The sequence below is a fragment of the Bombina bombina genome, chromosome 3 (assembly GCF_027579735.1).
Source record: "Bombina bombina isolate aBomBom1 chromosome 3, aBomBom1.pri, whole genome shotgun sequence".
In the NCBI taxonomy this organism is placed as follows: domain Eukaryota; kingdom Metazoa; phylum Chordata; class Amphibia; order Anura; family Bombinatoridae; genus Bombina; species Bombina bombina.
Genome location: NC_069501.1, coordinates 365,162,863 through 365,189,190, shown reverse-complemented (window position 1 = coordinate 365,189,190; position 26,328 = coordinate 365,162,863). Strand labels below are relative to the sequence as shown.

The window sequence follows — 26,328 nt, the reverse complement described above, 5'->3', positions numbered from 1 at the left end:
GTTTTCTTCAAAAACTTACCTTTTAATCCTGAATGCCGATCCAGCGATTCCCCCGGCCGTCGGAAAGCCTCTGCAGAAGTCAGAAATGACGAATCAGGCTTCCTCCAATCACAGCTTCCCCCAGGGGAATCTTGGCCTGATGCAACGCTGTGATTGGAGATAGCCGGATTCATCATTTTGGACCCGCGAAGACGGCTTGCGGTGAAATGTCAATTTTGATTAATTAAAGTGTCCTTGTTTTTAATAGGTTTATTAAAAACCGGGCACTAATTCCTCAAAATGGACCTTCACTTTAAGGACCAAGGGTTTTACCAGTTTCCGTGCTTAAAGGACACAAGCAATTTTGTCATTTTGCTCACTATTGGTTTCACCTTAATTGTCTGCGGTCTAGTTAAGTGCACCCATACATATTATACACCGTTTTTTTTTTAACAGGCAAACATGCCTTTCTAGTGATATCCTATATGGGAATATAAAAAAACAATTAATAGGAATTTTCTAACCATTTTTATAAAAACTTGTGTAGCTAAAGAAAAATACCTCTAAATAAATTAATTATGTTGTCATGATTTTAGGAATACCCCATTTGCCTAGGTTTCCAAGTCATTTTTAGGAAATATAGGCCAAATACTACAAAGGTGTAATTATTGGTTTAACGCTAACATTTGCTATGCCTAGACTGTAAGCTAAATAGCGATAAATCAATTAAAAAACTGCTACACAAAAGTATATATTTGTAGAATTTAGACATGCCAGGGCATTTATCTAATGGTATTTTAATACATTATGTGTAACCCCTTTATCACCAAGGGAAGAAAATAAAATTTAGGGGTTAAAAACAAAAAAAACATTTGTTAAAATAAAATCATTAAAATAAAAGTTTATAAAAAAAATATATACATAAAATACTTAACTAAAATGATTTTGACACTTTTTTTTCTTTATATGTACACTTGGACAGAAGGGGAGGGACCAAGACAAGCAATTGTTAACAAACAATGACGTCATTTTTGACATTTGAACACTGTGACTGGCTGTCACAGTGATCACATGACCATAGGTCACTTTTTTATTACTGGACTGCCTCATTCCTGAGGTATCCAGTTATTTGCTACTGTGCCTTATACCAGCATGCATTGTGGCGTGCCAGTATCCAGACTCCATTTTAAGTATACAATCACTGTAACTGGCTGGCACAGTGATATTATACACAGTAACTGTGTAAAATGAAATTACATTCTGCTCAAATCCTCTTTTGGTAAAATAGTCTTTATAACATAGGCTTTATCTACATGAGAAATCATGAATGGAAGTTCACAAGAAAATATGAACATGACATTAAAATTAAATAATTTTTCTTGCTGCAAGATAACATAGGTTTACTTTCTTGTAAATAGATGTTCCTGTGTTTAACAAAAAGATTTGTTTTTATGCTTGAGAATGACTGTCTTGTAGAAATTTGTGTTGTCCTTATGAGTTATTGAGCAATTGATCTTTGACCTTATGCTACAGTATACAATCACTGTGACTGGCTGTCACAGTGATTGTATACAAAGTAACTATCATTTTTGACAGCAGCAGCATGAGATACATGCTTACTTATCGCAACTGTGCCCCACGTCGGCTCCCTTTACAAGACGTAAAGGGTCAAAATCCTTTACAACTAATATTATTTTTTTAATTTTTTAAAACATATTAAACAAATGCATAGTCAGCAAAATCATGTTGATAAAGTGTCTATAAATATCAAAATAAAATGAATTAAATCCTGAAATATTATATATTCACGTAATTAAGAATGAATCAGGAGACTGATATACATGCAAATTAAATAGTATATTAACTATTTTTAAATATATTTGCAAGTCTATTTTGATCAGAGGTGATGCTAATTTTCTTCTAGAAACTAACAAGTTGCAGTCATTATAGCTTTATTACAAGAATTTGATAACCCTTATTATATTATGTATTTACCTTATAGATTTCATGGTTTAGGGTCTCCACAACAACACTGTCACCTGACTGATCAATCCTGACTACTGGTCTTTGTAACTTCACCCGGTCTTCTAATATTTCCATCAGTTTCTCACTGATTTGCCCAGCACCTCCAACAAATTTCCTTTCCTGCCAAAATAAATAAATTCCTCTAATAAGCAACAGCAATTTTTGATATAGACGACTTTAAAGAGATATGAAACACAACATTTTTCTTCCGTGATTCAGACAGAGGGGCATATTTATCAAGCTCCGTATGGAGCTTAAAGGGACAGTAAACCCCCACATTTTCTTTTGTGATTCAGATAGAGGGTACAATTTTAAACAACTTTCCAATTTACTTCTATTATCTGATTTGCTTCATTCTTCAGATATCCTTTTTTGAAGAAACAGCAATGCACATGGGTGAGCCAAACACAAGGCTACCAATCAGCAGCTACTGAGATATGCTTTTCAGCAAATTATATCAAGGGAATGAAGCATATTAGATAATAGAAGTAAATTAAAAAGTTGTTTAAAATTGTATGTTCTTTCTAAATAATGAAAGAAAAATGTGGGTTTCATGTCCCTTTAAGGCCCCTTGTTTCTAAAGACCGCTGCTCCAAAACTTGTCCGCCTGCTCTGAGGCCGTGGACAGAAATCAACCTGATCGAAAACGATCAGGTTGATTGACACCCCCTGCTAGCGGACACAAATCTGCAGGGGGCGGCATTGCACCAGCAGTTCACAAGAACTGCTGGTGCAATGATAAATGCCGACATTGTATGCTGTCAGCATTTATCGATGTGCAGCGGACGTGATACGCTACTTCGTATCATGTCCGCTCGCACATTGATAAATATGCCCCAGAGAATACAATTTTAAACAACTTTCTAATTTACTTCTATTATTTAATTTCCTTCATTCTCATGGTATCCTTTATTGAAAAACAGAAATGTGCAGCAACCAATTAGCAACTCTTGAACCTTCCTAGATATGCTTTTCAACAAAGGATACCAAGAGAACTAAACAATTTAGATAATACAAGTGAATTGGAAAGTTTTTGAGTTGAATGTTCTGTCTGAATTATGAAAGAAAAAAATGAGTTTCATGTCTTTTTAAGGTATATGCAGTCATTTTTTTAAATTTACAACCATTTAATAGATTAAATAATACCCTTCTTAGTTGTATATATTTTTATTAAGGTTTTTCAACAAATACAATGATACAATCATATACAACAAATATAAGATATGACCTATTGCTGATTGTTACATTGTGAAGATATCTTGATAAAAAATTGAGAACAGCTTATATGATATAGTACATATTAAAGTTAGAACCTCTTTTTAACAATCTTTCCTATGTTGAAGTTATATAGTAAAATATGTAGGTACATTGCAGTGTGTATAATAAGGAGAATAGTTAGGGTGCGGTATAGGAGGTATATTATGTGGGGGGTGGTGGTAGTTTGCATATGTTAAGAACTAAATATATACTCTCAGAAGCACATGGGGAAAGAATAGGAGTAAGCTAGGTGTGCATAGAACTAAAGTAGAACCTGGGACATGAGGGCTTCAAGGTTGATGTCCTCAGAATTGACATGCTTTATGTGGGTTATTCCTTATATGGCGCATGGTAAGGCCTTACATTGTCGGATGAGCGCAGGTCCAGCCTGCTTTAAAAAGCATGTCAGAGGCTTTACAGTTAATCTATGAGTCACGGTATGCTAATGGCCACAGCAGCAAATTATTGATTTGTCTCCCATGTTACACACCAGTCCACTCTCCCAAGCAGAGAAAATGAAAAGAAATTAACAAGCATGACGGTAGCTGTAGCCCTGTGAAATTAGATTGCCTAAAGTAAAAGGTCTGCAGGTCCATTATCATTAGTGTCTGTTTAAACTAAGGTTTACCAGGATCAAACTGAATATGGGTTTGTATTCAACTTTGTCAAGCAATTAAACAATATCACTTGGGTATGGGCCCTATATCCTAAGACAGGTGTGCAAACAATGATGAGAAATTGGATAGATCTTAGTGATCAACTATTCCTGGAGCACAACATTAGGTGTGGCATCCCAAATTATAACAGGGCATGGTTTATCTATAGCCATATGATAAAGTAAGGCATATCTTGGAAGCAACCCCTAAATAAATCGATTTAGAATGTAATATGTCATCTTTAGGCAGTCGGCATTGTAGGGACTAGAGCGCCAGATCCATATTTAATATTTACTGCTTTTCAAGATATGTAGATATCACTAAATATCCTAAGTGGGTAGCAGTTATTGTCCCCTAATTTAGCTAGTGATTAAAACATTAATACACTAGTCATATTCTGTTTATAGGTATAGTGTGTATATAGACATAGAGGAAAAAGTATAGGCAGCCTGAGAGCTAGGTCATAATTACAGGTAAATATAACAAGCGGGTAATGGCATCATAATAGGAGAGTAGTACCAATCCAACTGATAACTATTGTATCACAATGAACAAGGCTCTAATATGTGTGTATACAAACAGCAAACATTAACAATAAAAGTAAATCCGCTAACATCCTAGCGACATTGTTCTACAGCCCCAATATAATATTTATCTCAGGAAAGCACAGTTGGGGTTCCTCACCCATGAATAGTATCTGCCCACCTCACGGACCATGTACACCATGTACAAGTATATCCCGTTGCCCACCTAAATATAAGAGCTAAGCGTAACCTATGTATTGCTCAGTTATGCACGAGGAGCAGGTGATTATGTATAGAACAAGGTAGGGCTGAATTATAAACAGCGTAACATAATTTTAGGATTAAGACTATAATAATATATATAGGGAAAATAATGTGCTTTAGGGGAGAATCATATGTTGTTAATCACACAAACCTCAAAGATATAGGTGTTATCACTTGAAAAATCCAAACTAATATAATCTACTTTAACTAGCTTTCCAAACAGACAAAATTAACCTGGGAACATGTACAAATGATAATAAGACTTAATAGCATGAATGTTTCCTAGACATTGGATAAGCACATCAATCTGATCATAGCCTATATGTATATACAAATATGCAGTGAGCCTAGGTAAAGCAGCTCCATACATGCTGGGCTGGGAGTCTTGAAGGGGATAGGAGTAATATATAAAAAAAAAGTAAACTGTAAAAGCACATAAAGTGATGGTGGGGAAGTTAGAATCCAACTGTGACTACCCTCTAGTGGTAGAAAATGGCAATTTCATCCTCTAAGCAGGAACGTTAAAGGGACAGTCTACACCAGAATTGTTATTGTTTTAAAAGATAGATAATCCCTTTATTACCCATTCCCCAGTTTTGCATAACCAACACAGTTATATTAATATACTTTTAACCTATGTGATTATCTTGTATCTAAGCTTCTGCAAACTGCCCCTTTATTTCAGTTCTTTTGACAGACTTGCAGTCTAGCCAATCAGTGCCTGCTCCCAGATAACTTCACATGCACAAGCACAGTGTTATCTATATGAAATATGTGAACTAACACCCTCTAGTGGTGAAAAACTGTTAAAACGCATTCTGAAAAGAGGTGGCCTTCAAGGTCTAATAAATTTGCATATGAACCTCCTAGGTTAAGCTTTCAACTAAGAATACCAACGGCTAGATTTAGAGTTTTGTCGGTAACGACCCGCGTAGCTAACGCTGGCATTTTTCTGGCCGCACCTTTAAAATAACTCTGGTATTGAGAGTCCACCGAATGGCTGCGTTAGGCTCCAAAAAAGGAGCGTAGAGCATATTTAACGCCACTGCAACTCTCGATACCAGAGTTGCTTACGGACGCGGCCAGCCTCAAAAACGTGCTCGTGCACGATTCCCCCATAGAAAACAATGGGGCTGTTTGAGCTGAAAAAAAACCTAACACCTGCAAAAAAGCCGTGTTCAGCTCCTAACGCAGCCCCATTGTTGTCTATGGGGAAACACTTCCTACGTCTGCACCTAACACTCTAACATGTACCCCGAGTCTAAACACCCCTAACCTTACACTTATTAACCCCATAATCTGCCGCCCCCGCTATCGCTGACCCCTGCATATTATTATTAACCCCTAATCTGCCGCTCCGTAAACCGCCGCTACTTACATTATCCCTATGTACCCCTAATCTGCTGCCCCTAACACCGCCGACCCCTATATTATATTTATTAACCCCTAATCTGCCCCCCACAATGTTGCCTCCACCTGCCTACACTTATTAACCCCTAATCTGCTGAGCGGACTGCACCGCTATTATAATAAAGTTATTAACCCCTAATCCGCCTCACTAACCCTATAATAAATAGTATTAACCCCTAATCTGCCCTCCCTAACATCGCCGACACCTAACTTCAAACATTAACCCCTAATCTGCCGACTGGAGCTCACCGCTATTCTAATAAATGTATTAACCCCTAAAGCTAAGTCTAACCCTAACACTAACACCCCCCTAAGTTAACCCCTTAATGACCGAGGACGTGCAGGGTACGTCCTCAAAAAAAAGGCAGTTAACGCCTGAGGACGTACCCTGCACGTCCTCGGTGTGGAAAGCAGCTGGAAGCGATCCTGCTCGCTTCCAGCTGCTTTCCGGTTATTGCAGTGATGCCTCGATATGGAGGCATCCTGCAATAACCATACATGGCCATCCGATGCAGAGAGAGCCACTCTGTGGCCCTCTCTGCACCGGACATCGATGGCCGGTATCGTTGGTGGGTGGGAGCCGAATTGGGAGGCGGGTGGGCGGCCATCGGTGTTGCGCGTGACGTCACGGGGGGCGGGATCGGGATCGTGATCGTTGGGGGCGCGCACGGGCGCGCGCGCGTGCACGGGGGGGGGGGGGGGGGGCGCGTGCACGGGGCGGGAGCGGGTGGGAACCGCTACACTACAGAAAAGTAGAAAAGGAAAAGTAAAAAAAAAAAAAAAAAAAACTTTTTTTAAAAAACATCTAAGGGATCTGGAAGGGGTGGGGGGTTGGTCTTGGGGGGGGGGGGAAAGCTACACTACAGAAAAGGGACATATTTTATTAAAAAAAAAGCATTTTTTTTCACTAAACTGGGTACTGGCAGACAGCTGCCAGTACCCAAGATGGCGCACATTAAGTCAGAGGGGGAGGGTTAGAGAGCTATTTAGTGGGGGATCAGTGAGGTTGGGGGCTAAGGGGGATCCCTACACAGAAGCATATGTAAATATGCTAACAAAAAATGCACAAAAAAGCCCAAATATACCTTTTATTTTAGTACTGGCAGAGTTTCTGCCAGTACTTAAGATGGCGGGGACATTTGTGGGGTAGGGGAGGGAAGAGAGATGTTTGGGAGGGATCAGGGGGTCTGATGTTTCAGGTGGGAGGCTGATCTTTACACTAAAGCTAAAATTAACCCTGCAAGCTCCCTACAAGCTACCTAATTAACCCCTTCACTGCTAGCCATAATACACGTGTGATGCGCAGCGCCATTTAGCAGCATTCTAATTACCAAAAAGCAACTCCAAAGTCATATATGTCTGCTATTTCTGAACAAAGGGGATCCCAGAGAAGCATTTACAACCATTTGTGCCATAATTGCACAAGCTGTTTGTAAATTATTTCAGTGAGAAACCTAAAATTGTGAAAAATTTTACGTTTTTTTTAATTTGATCGCATTTGGCGGTGAAATGGTGGCATGAAATATACCAAAATGGGCCTAGATCAATACTTGGGGTTGTCTACTACACTACACTAAAGCTAAAATTACCCCAAAAAGCTCCTTACATGCTCCCTAATTAACCCCTTCACTGCTGGGCATAATACACGTGTGGTGCGCAGTGGCATTTAGCGGCCTTCTAATTACCAAAAAGCAATGCCAAAGCCATATATGTCTGCTATTTCTGAACAAAGGGGATCCCAGAGAAGAATTTACAACCATTTATGCCATAATTGCACAAGCTGTTAGTAAATAATTTCAGTGAGAAACTGAAAGTTTGTGAAAAAATTTGTGAAAAAGTGAACAATTTTTTGTATTTGATCGCATTTGGCGGTGAAATGGTGGCATGAAATATACCAAAATGGGCCTAGATCAATAATTTGGGATGTCTTCTAAAAAAAAATATATACATGTCAATGGATATTCAGGGATTCCTGAAAGATATTAGTGTTCTAATGTAACTAGCGCTAATTTTGAAAAATAATGGTTTGGAAATAGCAAAGTGCTACTTGTATTTATGGCCCTATAAGTTACAAAAAAAGCAAAGAAGATGTAAACATTGGGTATTTCTAAACTCAGGACAAAATTTAGAAACAATTTAGCATGGGTGTTTTTTGGTGGTTGTAGATGTGTAACAGATTTTGGGGTTCAAAGTTAGAAAAAGTGTGTTTTTTTCCATTTTTCCTCATATTTTATAATTTTTTTTATAGTAAATGATAAGATATGATGAAAATAATGGTATTTTTAGAAAGTCCATTTAATGGCGAGAAAAACGGTATATAATATGTGTGGGTACAGTAAATGAGTAAGAGGAAAATTTCAGCTAAACACAAACACCGCAGAAATGTAAAAATAGCCTTGGTCCCAAACGGACAGAAAATGGAAAAGTGCTCTGGTCACTAAGGGGTTAAATATAATTTAAATCTAACGAAATTAATTAACTCTTATTAAGTAAATTATTCCTATTTAAAGCGAAATACTTACCTGTAAAATAAATACTAATATAGCTACAATATAAATTATAATTAAATTTATAGCTATTTTAGGATTTATATTTATTTTACAGGTAACTTTGTATTTATTTTAACCAGGTACAATAGCTATTAAATAGTTAAGAACTATTTAATAGCTAAAATAGTTAAAATAATTACAAATTTACCTGTAAAATAAATCCTAACCTAAGTTACAATTAAACCTAACACTACACTATCAATAAATTAATTAAATAAAATACCTACAATTACCTACAATTACACCTAACACTACACTATCAATAAATGAATTAAATACAATATCTTATATTTTTGACTGACTCCAAATACCGGCAGTAGCCTAAAACCAGCGTTAGGAGCCTCTAAAGCTGGTTTTCACGGCTACCGCCAAACTCCAAATCTATGCCCAAGATTACAAAGCAAAATTGGTGATAAAAGTAAATTGGAAAAATGTTTAAAATGACATGCTCTATCTGAATCATGAAAGTTTATTTTGGCCTAGACTGTCCCTTTAACTTTAAAGCCAAATTCTGCAGCGTGGCTAGCTTCAGCAGAGATAGTTCAAGTGATATAGTGCTATATAACCTAATAAATATCAGGTATAAGAATAACTGACCTCAGTAACCCCTACGTATCCCTAAGACATGGTACGACATGCAAACAGAATATAATAAGCAAATACAAATGCAGACAATAAATTTAAGCCAAAATAAAGCTGTGAAAAATAAAAAAAATAAAAGACAGTTGCTATTTGCGTCTAGTCCACATGTAGAAAGTGAGCCAATAATTTCCCTTTAGTGAGTATGAGAACAGTTAGTGAGATGCTACAGATGAAGGATCAATGCATATTCATAAGCCCATAGAGGATTAGAAAGGCTTTGGGTAATACAATCCACATTGTCACACTCCAACTCTCGGTACAAATAGTCAATAGGGTAAGTAATAGGAAAAGTGGAACTTTCTCTGCTAGTTTTCCATTTTAGCCTACTTCAAAATAGGTCAGAGGCAGCTTGTGACCAAACGATAGACCCTGCAGTAACTGCTATTCAAAGTCATCTAGGATTGAGATGCTGCAGCTCCAGCGCGTTACATGTATTTGTAGTAGAGCTAGCAAGGCATACTCCAAAGCGTGAGAGGTAATACATGGGTTTACTGCTGCTATAGGAGGGCACGCGGTGTGCAGCGTTATGTTTCCAGAGGTATGATCATATTTCTGAGAAGGGATCACTTGTAAACTATAAGCAGCGCGCTCTTGTTCATGCAACATGGTTAAACTGATCACTTCAAGCGTAGTTGCGCCAGCTGGAGGCATAATCTTAAGGCTGTGTATAACTATCTGCCTTTCTGGCCGTCACTTCCATGATGTGCTAACTTCTTAGCTGTATCAGCCTCCCAATTTTCTATAGAAATGTTAAGGGCAGGAGGCAAGCACCGGGGCCCCAAAGCGCCCCCCCCCCCATTCCCTTCAATCAAGATGGGCTCATTTAAGTCAGGTTGCTGGAAGTGACTTGCGCCTCTGCTATTAGTCGCTGCGTACAGCTTGTCTGCTAAGGCAGTATGATGCCTCTCCAGTATGGATCGTAGCTCTTCGAGAAAATAAGAAGCAGTCCCCATGGTGGGAATTGAGTAGAGAGCGTTAAGATGGGGTATATTTTCAGTGTCTCTTAAGCTGACTGGGTGACTGGGGGTCTATTGATAATGCGTGTTATCCTCAAAATGGCGGCACCCTTCTTGGAAAGCTAATGAGGCAGTTATGCTCTCCGGTGTGTGTGAAAACGCCCCCAGATCTTACCAAAATATGTCTATCTGCATTGCTTGTAGTCCCACGTATATAAAGCGTTTATTACATTTTATGGTTACCTCATCCACAGTGTCACTGTAGAGTAGGACAATAGTGATGTCCCGGTGCAGTCCCTTAGCAAACTCATATCGGTAATATGGCAGTTCTTGGGTCTCTCCACATTGAAGATGATCAGAAAGTAGTTGGATTATGTGAAAAGACCCCTAATTTAGGATCCTGGAATCAGGAGCTGCACCGAGACACGTCCAGCTAGTTCAGCAGTTGGCTCCGCCCCCAATAATACCCTTTTTAAATTAATATTTATTAAACTAATAAATATTTTTTTCTTCTGGTCTAGGAAACTTTTCCTCTTTTTTCTTTAGACACCAACTCACTTTTTTTAGTGCATATCATCCCTAGACTTATGAGCCTCCACCTACAAGTGTACACTGGGAAGAAGATTTTTGATATCAAGATAATTTAATTTGTTGCTGCCGTTTTCTTTAGATAAACCATATTGTTCAAGTTTAATAGAGGCACCTATAGCATAAAAAGCCATACGAGAAAAATAATTATAAACCTTGACTTTAATAAAAATAAAAAAGATGGATGTGTTTCGCATACCATAAACAAAAAACTTACAAAGCTGTAGTTATAGATCATTTCATGTTAGACTGATTACACAACGGCTATCTGGATAGCTAATGTAAAGCTTAGGAGCCATTTTAGGTTCAGCACCCTGGATAGCGCTTGCTTATTAGTGGCTACATTTAGCCACCAATAAGCAAGCGTAACCCAGGTTCTGAACCAAATATAGACAGGCTCCTAAGCTTTACATTCCTGCTATTTAAATAAAGATAGCAAGAGAACAAAGAAAAAACATAATTTATGTAAGAACGTACCTGATAAATTAATTTCTTTCATATTGGCGTCCATGAGCTAGTGACGTATGGGATATACATTCCTACCAGGAGGGGCAAAGTTTCCCAAACCTCAAAATGCCTATAAATACACCCCCACCACACCCATAATTCAGTTTAACGAATAGCCAAGAAGTGGGGTCATAAGAAAGGAGCGAAAGCATCAACAAGGAATTGGAATAATTGTGCTTTATACAAAAAAATCATAACCACCACAAAAAGGGTGGGCCTCATGGACTCTTGCCAATATGAAAGAAATGAATTTATCAGGTAAGTTCTTACATAAATTTTGTTTTCTTTCATGTAATTGGCAAGAGTCCATGAGCTAGTGACGTGTGGGACAGCAATACCCAAGATGTGGAACTCCACGCAAGAGTCACTATAGAGGGAGGGATAAAAATAAAGACAGCCAATTCCGCTGAAAAAAGAATCCACAACCCAAATCAAAAAGTTTTAATCTTATAATGAAAAAAACTGAAATTATAAGCAGAAGAATCAAACTGAAACAGCTGCCTGAAGAACTTTTCTACCAAAAACTGCTTCTGAAGAAGAAAAAACATCAAAATGGTAGAATTTAGTAAAAGTATGCAAAGAAGACCAAGTTGCTGCTTTGCAAATCTGATCAACAGAAGCTTCATTCTTAAAAGCCCAGGAAGTAGAAACTGACCTAGTAGAATGAGCCGTAATCCTCTGAGGCGGGGATTTACCCGACTCTAGATAGGCATGATGAATCAAAAGTTTTAACCAAGAAGCCAAAGAAATAGCAGAAGCTTTCTGACCTTTCTTAGGATCAGAAAAGATAACAAATAGACTAGAAGTCTTTCTGAAATCTTTAGTAGCTTCAACATAATATTTCAAAGCTCTTACCACATCCAAAGAATGCAAAGATTTTTCCAAAGAATTCTTAGGATTAGGACACAACGAAGGGACAACAATTTCTCTACTAAGGTTGTTGGAATTCACAACCTTAGCTAAAAATTTAAATGAAGTCCGCAAAACCGCCTTATCCTGATGAAAAATCAGAAAAGGAGACTCACAAGAAAGAGCAGATAATTCAGAAACTCTTCTAGCAGAAGAGATAGCCAAAAGAAACAATACTTTCCAAGAAAGTAACATAATATCCAGAGAATGCATAGGCTCAAACGGAGGAGCCTGTAAAGCTCTCAAAACCAAATTAAGACTCCAAGGAGGAGAGATTGACTTAATGACAGGCTTGATACGAACAAAAGCCTGTACAAAACAACGAATGTCAGGAAGATTAGCAATTTTTCTGTGAAACAGAACAGAATGAGCAGAGATTTGTCCTTTCAATGAACTTGCAGATAAACCCTTATCCAAACCATCCTGAAGAAACTGTAAAATTCTAGGAATTCTAAAAGAATGCCAAGAGAACTTATGAGAGGAACACCATGAAATGTAAGTCTTCCAAACCTGGTAATAAATCTTTCTAGACACAGATTTACGAGCCTGCCACATAGTATTGATCACTGAGTCAGAGAAACCTCTATGACTAAGCGTTTAATCTCCATACCTTCAAATTTAATGATTTGAGATCCTGATGGAAAAACGGACCTTGAGATAGAACGTCTGACCTTAACGGAAGTGGCCAAGGTTGGCAACTGGACATCCGAACAAGATCCACATGCCAAAACCTGTGTGGCCATGCTGGAGCCACCAGCAGTACAAACGAACGTTCCATTATGATTTTGGAAATCACTCTTGGAAGAAGAACTAGAGGTGGAAAGATATAAGCAGGTTGATAATTCCAAGGAAGTGACAATGCATCCACTGCTTCCGCCTGAGATCCCTGGATCTTGACAGATACCTGGGAAGTTTCCTGTTTAGATGAGAAGCCATCAGATCTATTTCTGGAAGCCCCCATATCTGAACAATCTGAAGAAACACATCTGGGTGAAGAGACCATTCTCCCGGATGTAAAGTCTGGCGACTGAGATAATCTGCTTCCCAATTGTCTATACCTGGGATATCAACTGCAGAGATTAGACAGGAGCTGGATTCCGCCCATGCAAGTATCCAAGATACTTCTTTCATAGCCTGAGGACTGTGAGTCCCACCTTGATGATTGACATACGCCACGGTTGTGACATTGCCTGTCTGAAAACAAATAAACGATTCTCTCTTCAGAAGAGGCCAGAACTGAAGAGCTCTGAAAATCGCACGGAGTTCCAAAATATTGATTGGTAATCTCGCCTCTTGAGATTTTCAAACCCCCTGCGCTGTCAGAGATCCCCAGACAGCTCCCCAACCTGAAAGACTTGCATCTGTTGAAATCACAGTCTAGGTTGGACGAAGAAAAGAGGTCCCTTGAACTAAACGGTGGTGATTTAACCACCAAGTCAGAGATAGTCTAGTATTGGGATTTAAGGATATCAATTGTGATATCTTTGTATAATCCCTGCACCAAAGGTTCAGCATACAAAACTTCCATGCACATAGCTACTGAAGGGAATGATTGCGACTGAAGGTTCCGACAAGCTGAAACCAATTTCAGACGTCTTTTGTCTGATAGAGACAAAGTCATGGATACTGAATCTATTTGGAATCCCAAAAAGGTTACCCTTGTCTGAGGAATCAAGGAACTTTTTGGTAAATTGAACCTCCAACCATGTTTTTGAAGAAACAACACAAGTTGATTCATGTGAGATTCTGCAGAATGTAAAGACTGAGCAAGTACCAAGATATCGTCCAAATAAGGAAACACCGCAATACCCCGCTCTCTGATTAAAGAGAGAAGGGCACCGAGAACCTTTGAGAAGATCCTTGGAGCTGTTACAAGGCCAAAAGGAAGAGCAACAAATTGGTAATGCTTGCCTAGAAAAGAGAATCTCAGGAACTAGGGTTGCACCGATACAGATACTAGTATCGGTATCGGTACCGATACCAAGTATTTGCATGAGTACTTGTACTCGTCTAAATGCACCGATACTTAAACCGATACCTCCACTTCCTACCCATATGCTATCTTGTGACGTTTTTTCAAACTGCATGTTCCCATTTCATTTTAAGATGGAGTGGAGACTAAACTAAAAATTGTTTACTATTGTTCTGACAATACAAATTGTTGTTATTTGTATTATTGTAGGAGAGATCACTGTACCTCGTTCAGACAAACCCCTGAAGTACTGGGCAGTTAATAAACTGAGATTTCTAGTATTGGCTAAAATGGCCCAAAAATATCTTTCTGCCCCATGCAGTAGTGTGGAAAGTGAAAGACTGTTCAACTTAGAGTTGAACCTCCTTACTAATAGCTGAACATGCAGAGATGATTCTGTTCTGTTCCTTAAAAAGAACTTGCCACTAAGTTTTGAAAAACTATTCTTATTGCTTGATTGCCTTTTTTACTGCTAGTGCTCATCATGGAAAAATTATGTTAAAAACATACTGTACTCTAAGGAACATCCATACCCTTAGATTATATAATTGCAGGAAGAGTACTCATAGGACAAATTAAGTTAATTCAAATGAACACTCATCCTGCAATTATAGGACTAGATTTAGATTACATTTGATTGGTAAGCTTTACCAATGCTCTGTTCAAATTTCCAATTCCATAGACTTTAATGGAGTAGGGCATGTAATGTGATCATTGGTAAAGCTTGCCAGTCAAATGTAATCTAGCCCATAGTGTTATTCCCCATGATTAAACAGTGCACTGTTCTATTTTTTACTGTATTGCACTTTTGGTTGGTTGTAATTTTATATTTGTTATTTATTGCTGTTATTAATATATTTTATTGTAATATTTTTATTTATAAACATGTTCTGTGAACTTTGTGACAAATAAAACTGTTTTATTATTTCATAATGTCTTGAGTTTACAGTCCTTCATAATTATAAAGAAGGAATCTTAAATAGTTAGTCTGTATTGTGCTTGGTAAACTGTCACATGACAGTAAAAAAAAAGTATCGGTAATTGGTATCGGCAAGTATTTGAAAACAAGTATCGGTACTTGTACTCAGTCTTAAAAGAATGGTATCGGTGCAACCCTATCAGGAACTGATAGTGATCTGGATGAATTGGAATATGAAGATAAGCATCCTGTAAGTCTATTGTGGACATATAATGCCCTTGCAGAATAAAAGGCAAAATAGTCCTTATAGTCACCATTTTGAATGTTGGTATTCTTACATAACGATTCAAAATTTTTAGATCCAGAACTGGTCTGAAAGAATTCTCTTTCTTTGGTACAATGAACAGATTTGAATAAAACCCCAGACCCCGTTCCAGATATGGAACTGGCACAATTACCCCAGATGACTCCAGGTCTGAAACACATTTCAGGAAAGCCTGAGCCTTTACTGGGTTCACTGGAATGCGTGAGAGAAAGAACCTTCTCACAGGCAGTCTTACATTGAAACCTGTTCTGTACCCTTGAGAAACAATGTTCTGAATCCAATGATTTTGAATTGAATTGATCCAAACATCTTTGAAAAATCGTAATTTGCCCCCTACCAGCTGTGCTGGAATGAGGGCTGCACCTTCATGCGGACTTGGGGGCTGGTTTTGATTTTCTAAAAGGCTTGGATTTATTCCAGACTGGAGAAGGCTTCCAATTGGAAGCCGTACCTTTAGGGGAAGGGTCAGGCTTCTGTTCCTTATTCTGACAAAAGGAACGAAAACAGTTAGCAGCCCTAAATTTACCCTTAGATTTTTTATCCTGAGGCAAAAAAGCTCCCTTCCCCCAGTGACAGTTGAAATTATAGAATCCAACTGAGAACCAAATAATTTATTACCTTGGAAAGAAAGAGATAGCAATGTTGACTTAGAAGTCATATCTGCATTCCAAGATTTAAGCCATAAAGCTCTTCTAGCTAAAATAGCTAAAGACATATACCTGACTTCAATTCTAATGATATCAAAAATGGCATCACAAATGAAATTATTAGCATGTTGAAGAAGCTTAACAATGCTATACACATTATGATCTGGTACTTGTTGCGCTAAAGCCTCCAACCAAAAAGTTGAAGCTGCAGCAACATCAGCCAAAGAAATAGCAGGCCTAAGAAGATTACCTGAACACAAATAAGCCTTCCTTAGAAAAGATTCAAGCTTCCTATCTAAGGGATCTTTAAAATAAGTACTATCTGCCGTAGGAATAGTAGTACGTTTAGCAAGAGTAGAGATAGCCCCATCAACTTTGGGGATTTTTTCCCAAAACTCCAATCTATCAGCCGGCAAAGGGTACAGTCTCTTAAACCTTAAAGAAGGATTAAATGAAGTACCCAAACTATTCCATTCCCTAGAAATTACATCTGAAATAGCATCAGGAACTGGAAAAACCTCTGGAATAACTACATGAGGTTTAAAAAACGAATTTAAACGTTTACTGGTTTTAATATCAAGAGGACTAGACTCCTCCATATCTAATGCAATCAACACCTCTTTAAGTAAAGAATGAATAAACTCCATTTTAAATAAATATGAAGATTTGTCAGTGTCAATATCTGAGGCAGAATCTTCTGAACCAGATAGATCCTCATCAGAGATAGATAAATCAGAATGTTGGCGGCCATTTAAAAATTCATCTAATTTATGAGAAGTTTTAAAAGACCTTTTACGTTTATTAGAAGGTGGTATAACAGACAGGGCCTTCTGAATAGAATTAGAAACACATTCTCTTACATTAACAGGAATATCCTGAACGTTAGATGTTGAAGGAACAACAACAGGTAATGGACTATTACTAATGGAAATATTGTCTGTTTTTGAAAGTTTATCATGACAACTAACACAAACTACAGCTGGAGGAACAGTTACCACAAGTTTACAACAAATGCACTTAGCTTTGGTAGAACCGACATCAGGCAGCAGCATTCCAGAAGTAGATTCTGAAACAGGGTCAGATTGCGTCATCTTGCAATATGTAATAGAAAAAAACAACATATAAAGCAAAATTATCAAATTCTTTAAATGACAGTTTCAGGAATGGGAAAAAATGCAAACAGAATAAGCCTCTGGAAACCAGAAGCAAAAAGAAACCAAGACTTAAATAATGTAAAAAAAACTGGCGCCAAGTATGACGCCCACAATTGACAAAAATTTTTGGCGCCAAAAACGTCTGCAACAAACACGAGCGTCATAGATGACGCAACTACGTGAAAACTCTCGGCGTCAACTACGATGCCGGAAATGACATCATTAACGTCAACAAACGTAATTCTGGCGCCAAAAAAGTCTTGCGCCAAAAATGACGCAATAAATTCTAGCAATTTTTGCACCCGTGAGCTTAACAGCCCGCAATATAGAAAGAAAAGTCAAATTTGAAAAATTTTCAGGTAAGAATTTTTTTTATTCATATGCAATTCCCAAAAATGAAACTGACAGTCTGTAGGAAGGAAATATACTGATTAACCTGAATCATGGCAAATATAAGTATAAAACATATATTTAGAACTTTACATATAAAGTGCCAAACCATAGCTGAAAGTGTCATAAATAAAATAATACATACTTACCGAAAGACACTCATCTACATATAGTAGATAGCCAAACCAGTACTGAAACGAGAATCAGCAGAGGTAATGGTATATAAGAGTATATCGTCGATCTGAAAAGGGAGGTAGGAGAAGAATCTCTACGACCGATAAAAGAGAACTTATGAAATAGATCACCGATAGGATGACCATAGCATTCAATAGGCAATAACCCCTTCACATCCCTCTGTCATTCACTGCACTCTGAGAGCGAAGTGCATATCAACGTAGAAATCTAGCACAAACTTACTTCACCACCTCCATAGGAGGCAAAGTTTGTAAAACTGAATTGTGGGTGTGGTGGGGGGTGTATTTATAGGCATTTTGAGGTTTGGGAAACTTTGCCCCTCCTGGTAGGAATGTATATCCCATACGTCACTAGCTCATGGACTCTTGCCAATTACATGAAAGAAATGATAATAGAAGTAAATTAGAAAGTAGCTTAATATTGCATGATCTATCTGAATCATGCAGTAGACACTTTATGCTGCAGTTTTGCTTGTAAGTAAAAATGAGTTATCTCCTCCTACCTGTCCTCCATTGGTAACTGAAAACATCCGTGAAGTTCCCCCACAGAGCTTTGTATACCACAGAAACCACAAAGCAGAAACCTGCTGTGGCTCAGAAGTCACATTCCCATTAACAAAAAGCTGAGCAAACCTTTTTGCTGGTCTGTTGAGAGAAAAATTAACATACATGAGCATTTACAATTTGATAAAACTATATTGCACACAGTCTGTATTGTAAACATGTTTTTTACCCTAGGCAATCAATATACAGTCATAAAACATAATAATTAAATATTATTTGTATTTATAATGCACCAAAATATTAAGCAGCAGTTCACAGAGTAGATGTTATGGTCTCTGGGTGAGGCGATCATTTGTATGGATTTTAAACATTATAAAATGTCAACAAAGATCCGTAGTTTACTTCTGTTTCAATGCTTCCATGAATTATTAAATTTAAGATGTAAATGCTTTGGTTAAGGCGCACATCACTATAACTTACAATGCAGGGAATTGTGTAAAATGTTGATGCTAAATCAAATAAATGATTTTTAGAGAAAACAACAACATTTTAACAAGCAATAACTTAATTTCTCAATAAATAAACTGTAGTTGCTTAATTAAGTGCCAAATTACAAAACATGTAGCCTATATTACAAGTGGAGTTCAAATCTTATTTTTTTATTGCTCGAGCAGTAGTCTAGTGTGCACTAACCTCTCAATGTTGTATAGCGCTGCTGCACTAAATCCCTCATACTGTAAAATTCATGTTGGATATCGCTCAAGAACTAAGTCAATCATGCGCAAAGCTGAGGCTGTGCTAAGCAGATGGTGCGCAAGTAGTGGAGTTATTCATGTAGTTCTGCACTATACTATTAAATTATAATAATAATTTCTAAAGGGGTATTTTGTATTTGGTCAAGCAACACTTAACTCACCACTTGTAATATGAGTGCAAAGAGCACGCTAATAGTACTCCCTGCGCTATCCACCGTTAAAAGTATAGTTTGAGCTTAGATGCTTTGGTTCCAATATTTAATCATCCACTTGTAATAACATTTTTGGGGGCTATCGATAGAGCTCCACTTGTAATCTAGCCCATGGTTATAACTAATTTTTATTATTATTTTTGGATTTTTAAAGGCGTTGGTAAAGGGTAGAATGCAACAAAATGCCAAAGGAACAACATGATACAGAGTGCAAAAGTTCATTGTTCCGTTATGTTGTGCAGTTAGTATTATCATAGCTTTCTATTTCCATTATAAATGGGAAGGGTAGGTTAAGTACAGTGTAATGAGTCTGTGGCTCACTAAAGCTTGCTGTGTGTTTGCATGAATACTCAGAGATAGTAGCATAAGTACTAAGTTTCTGAGAGATGCACATCATCCCTTTAAAGTACTGTAATCTTGCTTAGGTGTAAAATACACATATATACACATATGTCTTGTGATACAGCATTTAATATTATATGATAAATAAATGGTAATGATAATAATAATGACAAAAAAATATTCAAGGGATAGCAATTGAATGGAAGCAGTGCCCTGTCACTACTATAAATACAGGAAATAGAAAATCATACAATATATTCACAACAGAAACAAGAAGTATGTCATACATACTAGTGCTGGGAGATATGGGGTGGGGGGGAACGCGATTGCAATTTAATTGCGATTTTCTTAAAATTACTATAACACAATAATTTTTCATTAAAAAGTTTATTTAACACTACAGAATCTTAATGTACATATTTCTCAATATCCAATACACTCTTGGAGCATAAAAATACAAACCACAAAATAGTTAAAATAAAATTAGCTGCCTGTGCTGTGGTTACATAGTAGCAACTAGCCAGTTCTTAGGTCTTCTGACACACCATTGTCATGTTTTCTTGGAGTCCTTCTAACTGTGGTTTGATTAACATATGAAGCGGTGTATGCATAGAGAAACCTGAAAAGTGCTGAATTTACAGCAGTATGATTTGTGTACAAGTATACAGTAAAGGTAGTACAATGCACACACAGCTAAATGAATAGCACATGCAGCAGAGTGACTGTAGTGTCCAGGAAAACATGAGGGATGTGGCACTGACAAGGTCAATCCTGACATCCTGCACTGCCTGTCATATTACATCACACAGCTATTATATAGTACATAACAGAACACTAAGAACAGATATAGTTAGAGTACATAATACAAACAAGTGAACTCAAGACACACAAAGCTAATTGAAATGAAATTATCTGGCCAGTTCTTACCACATTGTCCATGTTTTCTTGGGCAGTCAGTCTAGCTGTGGTATGAGTAACAATTACAAATGAAGCAGTGTATGCATGGGGAAACCTGAAACCGGCTGACTTGATTTTTGACTGACTGATTTGATTGATTGATTGATTGATTGATTGATTTTTGACTGACTGATTTAATTGATTGATTGATTGATTGATTTGACTGACTGACTGATTTGTGTTTCTAATTGTAGTAAAGGTAGTACAATGCACACTGTTTCATGTGTTAGTCATTTAGCTGAGTGACTGGCAAGGAAAACATTAGGGATGTGGCACTGACAAGGTCAATCCTGACATCCTGCACTGCCTGTCATATTACATCACACAGCTATTATATAGTACATAGCAGAACACTAAGAACAGATATAGTTAGGGTACATATACAAACAAGTGAACTCAAGACACACAAAGCTGAAATGAAGCAGTGTATGCATGGAGAAACCTGAAAACTGCTGACTTGATTTTTGACTGACTGATTTGATTGATTTGACTGACTGACGATTTGTGTTTCTAATTGTAGTATTGGAGGTAAAAATAGTAGTGGCGCTAAGGAAACCCTAATAGCCTAGTAAAGAGAGGTCCCTCATACACGGACCCAAATACAGAGGTAGGAGAAGGAAGGGGGGGGGGTGTACTGGCGCTCAAAGCATAGGGAATAGTGCGTTCATAAAATCAAATCTCTTAGGGATACAAAGTAGAGTATAAAAAGTATGGCAAATAATTTATATATACAAAAAAATCTGCTGATGATGTAAATGTGGTAAAGTAATGCTCAAACACTCTGGTTAGGGCTTCAAATATACAAATTACTAGGGACTAGCTTGTTGTAAAGCAGGTTACGATAGTATTGGCACTGTGTGAATAGACCAGTTTGTTGATTATCAATACTTATGTGAAAGATCGAGGACAGTATATGAATATATCAGTTGAATTTGGACATAAATAACAATCAGTTTTAATATATATGCGGCTCTATAAAAGACAATACAAACACTAATTCACATAAAAATATATATCAATATTTATTTATAAATAAGTAAAAGCTGGACGTCCAGTAAAAATGTTAGGGAAAATGATTAACTGCAGTTGAGGCCATAAAAATCAGTCAAACAGTATTGAGCATAAAAAAATGGTTGTTTTGTACCTTTAAAACACAACTTCTCTATGCATTTAGATTGTGAATGGATCCGCTCTCATTAAAAGTTACTCTCTGAGTTACACTGTCACGGCAGTTTTTGTTGACCGCTGCTGTATTGTAACCTGGGCCCAGGCAATGTTCGTTCTTTGGTCGTGGCGATGGTGTTTTCGGCGTGGCTGGAGCTCCGCTTCTCCTTCAGATCGGATGCCTCTTTTCCGGAAGTGACGTAAAGTGTGACGTCACCTTTTGCACAGTGTTGCAGTTGGTAGCGATACGTATTCCCCAGATTGCAACTGTGTATCCAAACTGATGCCGTTAGATATCCTGCATCGATATCTCTTTGTCCAGCATGTATGCAGAGAAAATACAGTTCAGGACTCAGTAAATGAAATGCCTAGTTCAGCTAATAGGTATATGACTCCTTGATACTAGGATGAAGGTGGAAGTAATGTGCAATTCAATTCGATGCATTTCATGCATGTCTTGGGGCTTTCTCAAGAATGAATTGCTGAACTTAATGTGTGGGTTTAAATAGAGGTGTGCTATGCTCCCATAGGTTGATTACGTGATGCTCCTATAGGTTGATTACGTGATGGGCGTAAAACTTCAAACAGCACAAATCTTTTTTAAGGTGGTATGAATCCCAGTGTAAATCCTGAAGGTGGTATATAATTTTTTCAGGTTAATGGTATAATGACTCAGTCTTCATCTCTGTTAATGAGCAATTTTAATATCTTAGAATGTTTGGTAAGGATCACATATTTTGATATATTGCAATCCCATATTAAAAGTTTACTGATGAGTAAAGATCCTTAAAAGAGCAGATCTTTTAGGGTGGTCTGGATTGCAGCATCAATTTATTGTGATGTTATGTAGTGGCTTTTCAAAATAAAAGGGTAAAAAAATAAAAAATAGGGTAGAAAATACCCCAAATTCCATCTCTGTAGGTTATTACATTTTGTTACAAATTTGAATTTAGTAGTTCAACCTTATCTAATTCATATCTTCATAAAGAACATATATGACACATATACATATACAGGTATACCTCACTTTACAGCGCTTCACTTTACAGCGCTTGTATATCAGAAATGCTTATCCAAGATTTAAGTGGTTATCAGTAAATATGGGAGTGAGGTGATAACATATAGGCAAATCAATCGTACATGAAAGGGGTAATGTCAATTTCCGAGTTAACGCCCATTGGGTGGAGGGTCTTTAGCCTATAAATTAGTTCTGCTTCTTTTTTCAAAATTTTGTTTTCGAAGTTCCCCCCCTCCAATCTGGTTTTACCTTCACTATACCCCAGTAAGAAAAATCTTTCAGTCTATTCTTGTGTACCTCTTTGAAGTGTTGGTATAGGTGAGTGTCTTTGTCACCCTTCTCAATGAGCCACAGATGCTCTTGTATCCTTTCTCTGAGGGTCCTTGACGTTTCCCCTAGGTACTGTTTATTACAGCTGCATTGGATGAGATAGATTATCCCTTTATCTGTACATATTATGGTATCCCTAATTGGAAATCTTTCTTTTGTGTTACTGGATACAAATTCTTTAGTTTTTGAACTGTAGCGACAGGATTTGCAGCAGATACATGGGAAGAAACCATTTACTCTGTTACCCATTAGGTCTTTCTGTATAGTTTGTGTGTTTCTACTTTTAAATTCACTGGGGGCTAGGATGGTTTTTAAGTTGTCAGAGCGCCTATAAATAAATTTAGGTTTGATGGAAAGTTTGTCACCTATAATAGGGTCTTCCCTCACTATGTGCCAATGTACATTAAAAAAGAAGCAGAACTAATTTATAGGCTAAAGACCATCCACCCAATGGGCCTTAACTCGGAAATTGACGTTACCCCTTTCATGTACGATTGATTCATCTATATGTTATCTCACTCCCATATTTACTGATAACCACTTAAATCTTGGATAAGCATTTCTGATATATATGTATATGTGTCATATATGTTCTTTATGAAATTATGAATTAGATAAGGTTGAACTAGTAAATTCAAATTTGTAACAAAATGTAATAACCTACAGAGATGGAATTTGGGGTATTTTCTACCCTAGTTTTCATTTTTTACCCTTTTATTTTGAAAAGTCACTACATTACATCACAAAGAATTGATGCTGCGATCCAGACCACTCTAAAAGATCTGCTCTTTTAAGGATCTATACTCATCAGTAAACTTTTTATATGGGATCGCAATATATCAAAATATGTGATCCTTATCAAACATTTTAAAAGATTAAAATTGCTCATTAACAGAGATGAAGACTGAGTCATTATACCATTATTGTATGAAAAAATGGTGAAAGACAGCACCTCTCTTTTCCTTTCTGGGGCACAGGAAAGGGTTAGCCAAACCCCAATATGTATTCAAAATAAAGTAGTTTTCCAGCCTCCAGTCAAGTTAAAAAGACCTTTATTAGTTTCTTACAGGGTCCATCACATCAACCAACAACGTTTCAAACCTATTCCAGGTTCTTAATCATGACATGATTAAGAACCTGGAATAGGTTTGAAACGTTGTTGGTTGATGTGATGGACCCTGTAAGAAACTAATAAAGGTCTTTTTAACTTGACTGGAGGCTGGAAAACTACTTTATTATACCATTAACCTGAAAAAATTATATACCACCTTAAGGGTTTACACTGGGATTCATACCACCTTAAAAAAGATTTGTGCTGTTTGAAGTTTTACGCCCATCACGTAATCAACCTATGGGAGCATAGCACACCTCTATTTAAACCCACACATTAAGTTCAGCAATTCATTCTTGAGAAAGCCCCAAGACAGGGGTGAAATGCGTCGAATTGAATTGCACATTACTTCCACCTTCATCCTAGTATCAAGGAGCCATATACCTATTGGCTGAACTAGGCATTTCATTTACTGAGTCCTGAACTGTTTTTTCTCTGCATACATGCTGGACAAAGAGATATTGATAAAGGATATCTAACGGCATCAGTTTGGATACACAGTGGCAATCTGGGGAATACGTATCGCTACCAACTGCAACACTGTGCAACAGGTGACGTCACACTTTACGTCACTTCCGGAAAAGAGGCATCCGATCTGAAGGAGAAGCGGAGCTCCCGCCACGCCGAAAACACCATCGCCACGACCAAAGAACGAACATTGCCTGGGCCCAGGTTACGATACAGCAGCGGTCAACAAAAACTGCCGTGACAGCGTAACTCAGAGAGTAACTTTTAATGAGAGCGGATCCATTCACAATCTAAACGCATAGAGAAGTTGTGTTTTAAAGGTACAAAACAACCATTTTTTTATGCTCAGTACTGTTTGACTGATTTTTATGGCCTCAACTGCAGTTAATCATTTTCCCTAACATTTTTACTGGACGTCCAGCTTTTACTTATCTATAAATAAATATTGATATATATTTTTATGTGAATTAGTGTTTGTTTGTATTGTCTTTTATAGAGCCGCATATATATTAACCCCTTAATGACCAGACCATTTTTCAATTTTCTTACCCTTAATGACAATGGCTATTTTTACATTTCTGCAGTGTTTGTGTTTAGCTGTAATTTTCCTCTTACTCATTTACTGTACCCACATATATTATATACCGTTTTTCTCGCCATTAAATGGAATTTCTAAAGATACCATTATTTTCATCATGTCTTATAATTTACTAAAAAAAAAAAAAAAAAATATGAGGAAAAAATTAAAAAAAACACACTTTTTCTAACTTTGACCCCCAAAATATGTTACACATCTACAATCACCAAAAAACACCCATGCTAAATAGTTTCTAAATTTTGTCCGGAGTTTAGAAATACCCAATGTTTACACGTTCTTTGCTTTTTTTGCAATTTATGGGGCAATAAATACAAGTAGCACTTCGCTATTTCCAAACCACTTTTTTTCAAAATTAGCGCTAGTTACATTGGAACCCTGATATCTGTCAGGAATACCTGAATATCCCTTGACAGGTATATATTTTTTTTTTAGAAGACAACCCAAAGTATTGATCTATGGCCCATTTTGGTATATTTCATGCCACCATTTCACTGCCAAATGCGATCAAAAAAAAAAAAGTTCACTTTTTCACAAAATTTGTCACAATTTTAGGTTTCTCACTTAAATTATTTACAAACAGCTTGTGCTATTATGGCAGAAATTGTTGTAAAAGCTTCTCTGGGATCCCCTTTGTTCAGAAATAGCAGACTTATATGGCTTTGGCATGCTTTTTGGTAATTAGAAGACCGCTAAATGCTGCTGCGCACCACACGTTAATTATGCCCAGCAGTGAAGGGGTTAAATTAGGAAGCTTGTAGGGAGCTTGCAGGGTTAATTTTAGAGATCAGCCTCCCACCTGACACATCCCACCCCCTGATCCCTCCCAAACAGCTCTCTTCCCTCCCCCACCCCACAATTGTTCCCGCCATCTTAAGTACTGGCAGAAAGTCTGCCAGTACTAAATAAAAGTTTTTTGTTTTTTATTTAAATAAAAATAATAAAATATTTTAGCTGTGATGGACCCCTGCCTTAGCCCCAACCTCCCTGATCCCCCCTCTAGCT

General features: G+C 37.3%; 1 protein-coding gene across 1 annotated transcript in view; it reads right to left on the bottom strand.

The window, feature by feature from the left end:
• The window catches only part of LOC128653287 (amine oxidase [flavin-containing] A-like), a 412,656-nt gene that overhangs the window by 155,361 nt on the left and 230,967 nt on the right, over positions 1 to 26,328 (bottom strand). Inside the window, exons 6-7 of the mRNA XM_053706492.1 lie at positions 18,371 to 18,512; positions 1,975 to 2,124 (exon numbers count right to left, since the gene is read on the bottom strand). Of these exons, the coding sequence (XP_053562467.1) occupies positions 1,975 to 2,124; positions 18,371 to 18,512 (292 nt within the window). The remainder of the gene's footprint in view (positions 1 to 1,974; positions 2,125 to 18,370; positions 18,513 to 26,328) is intronic.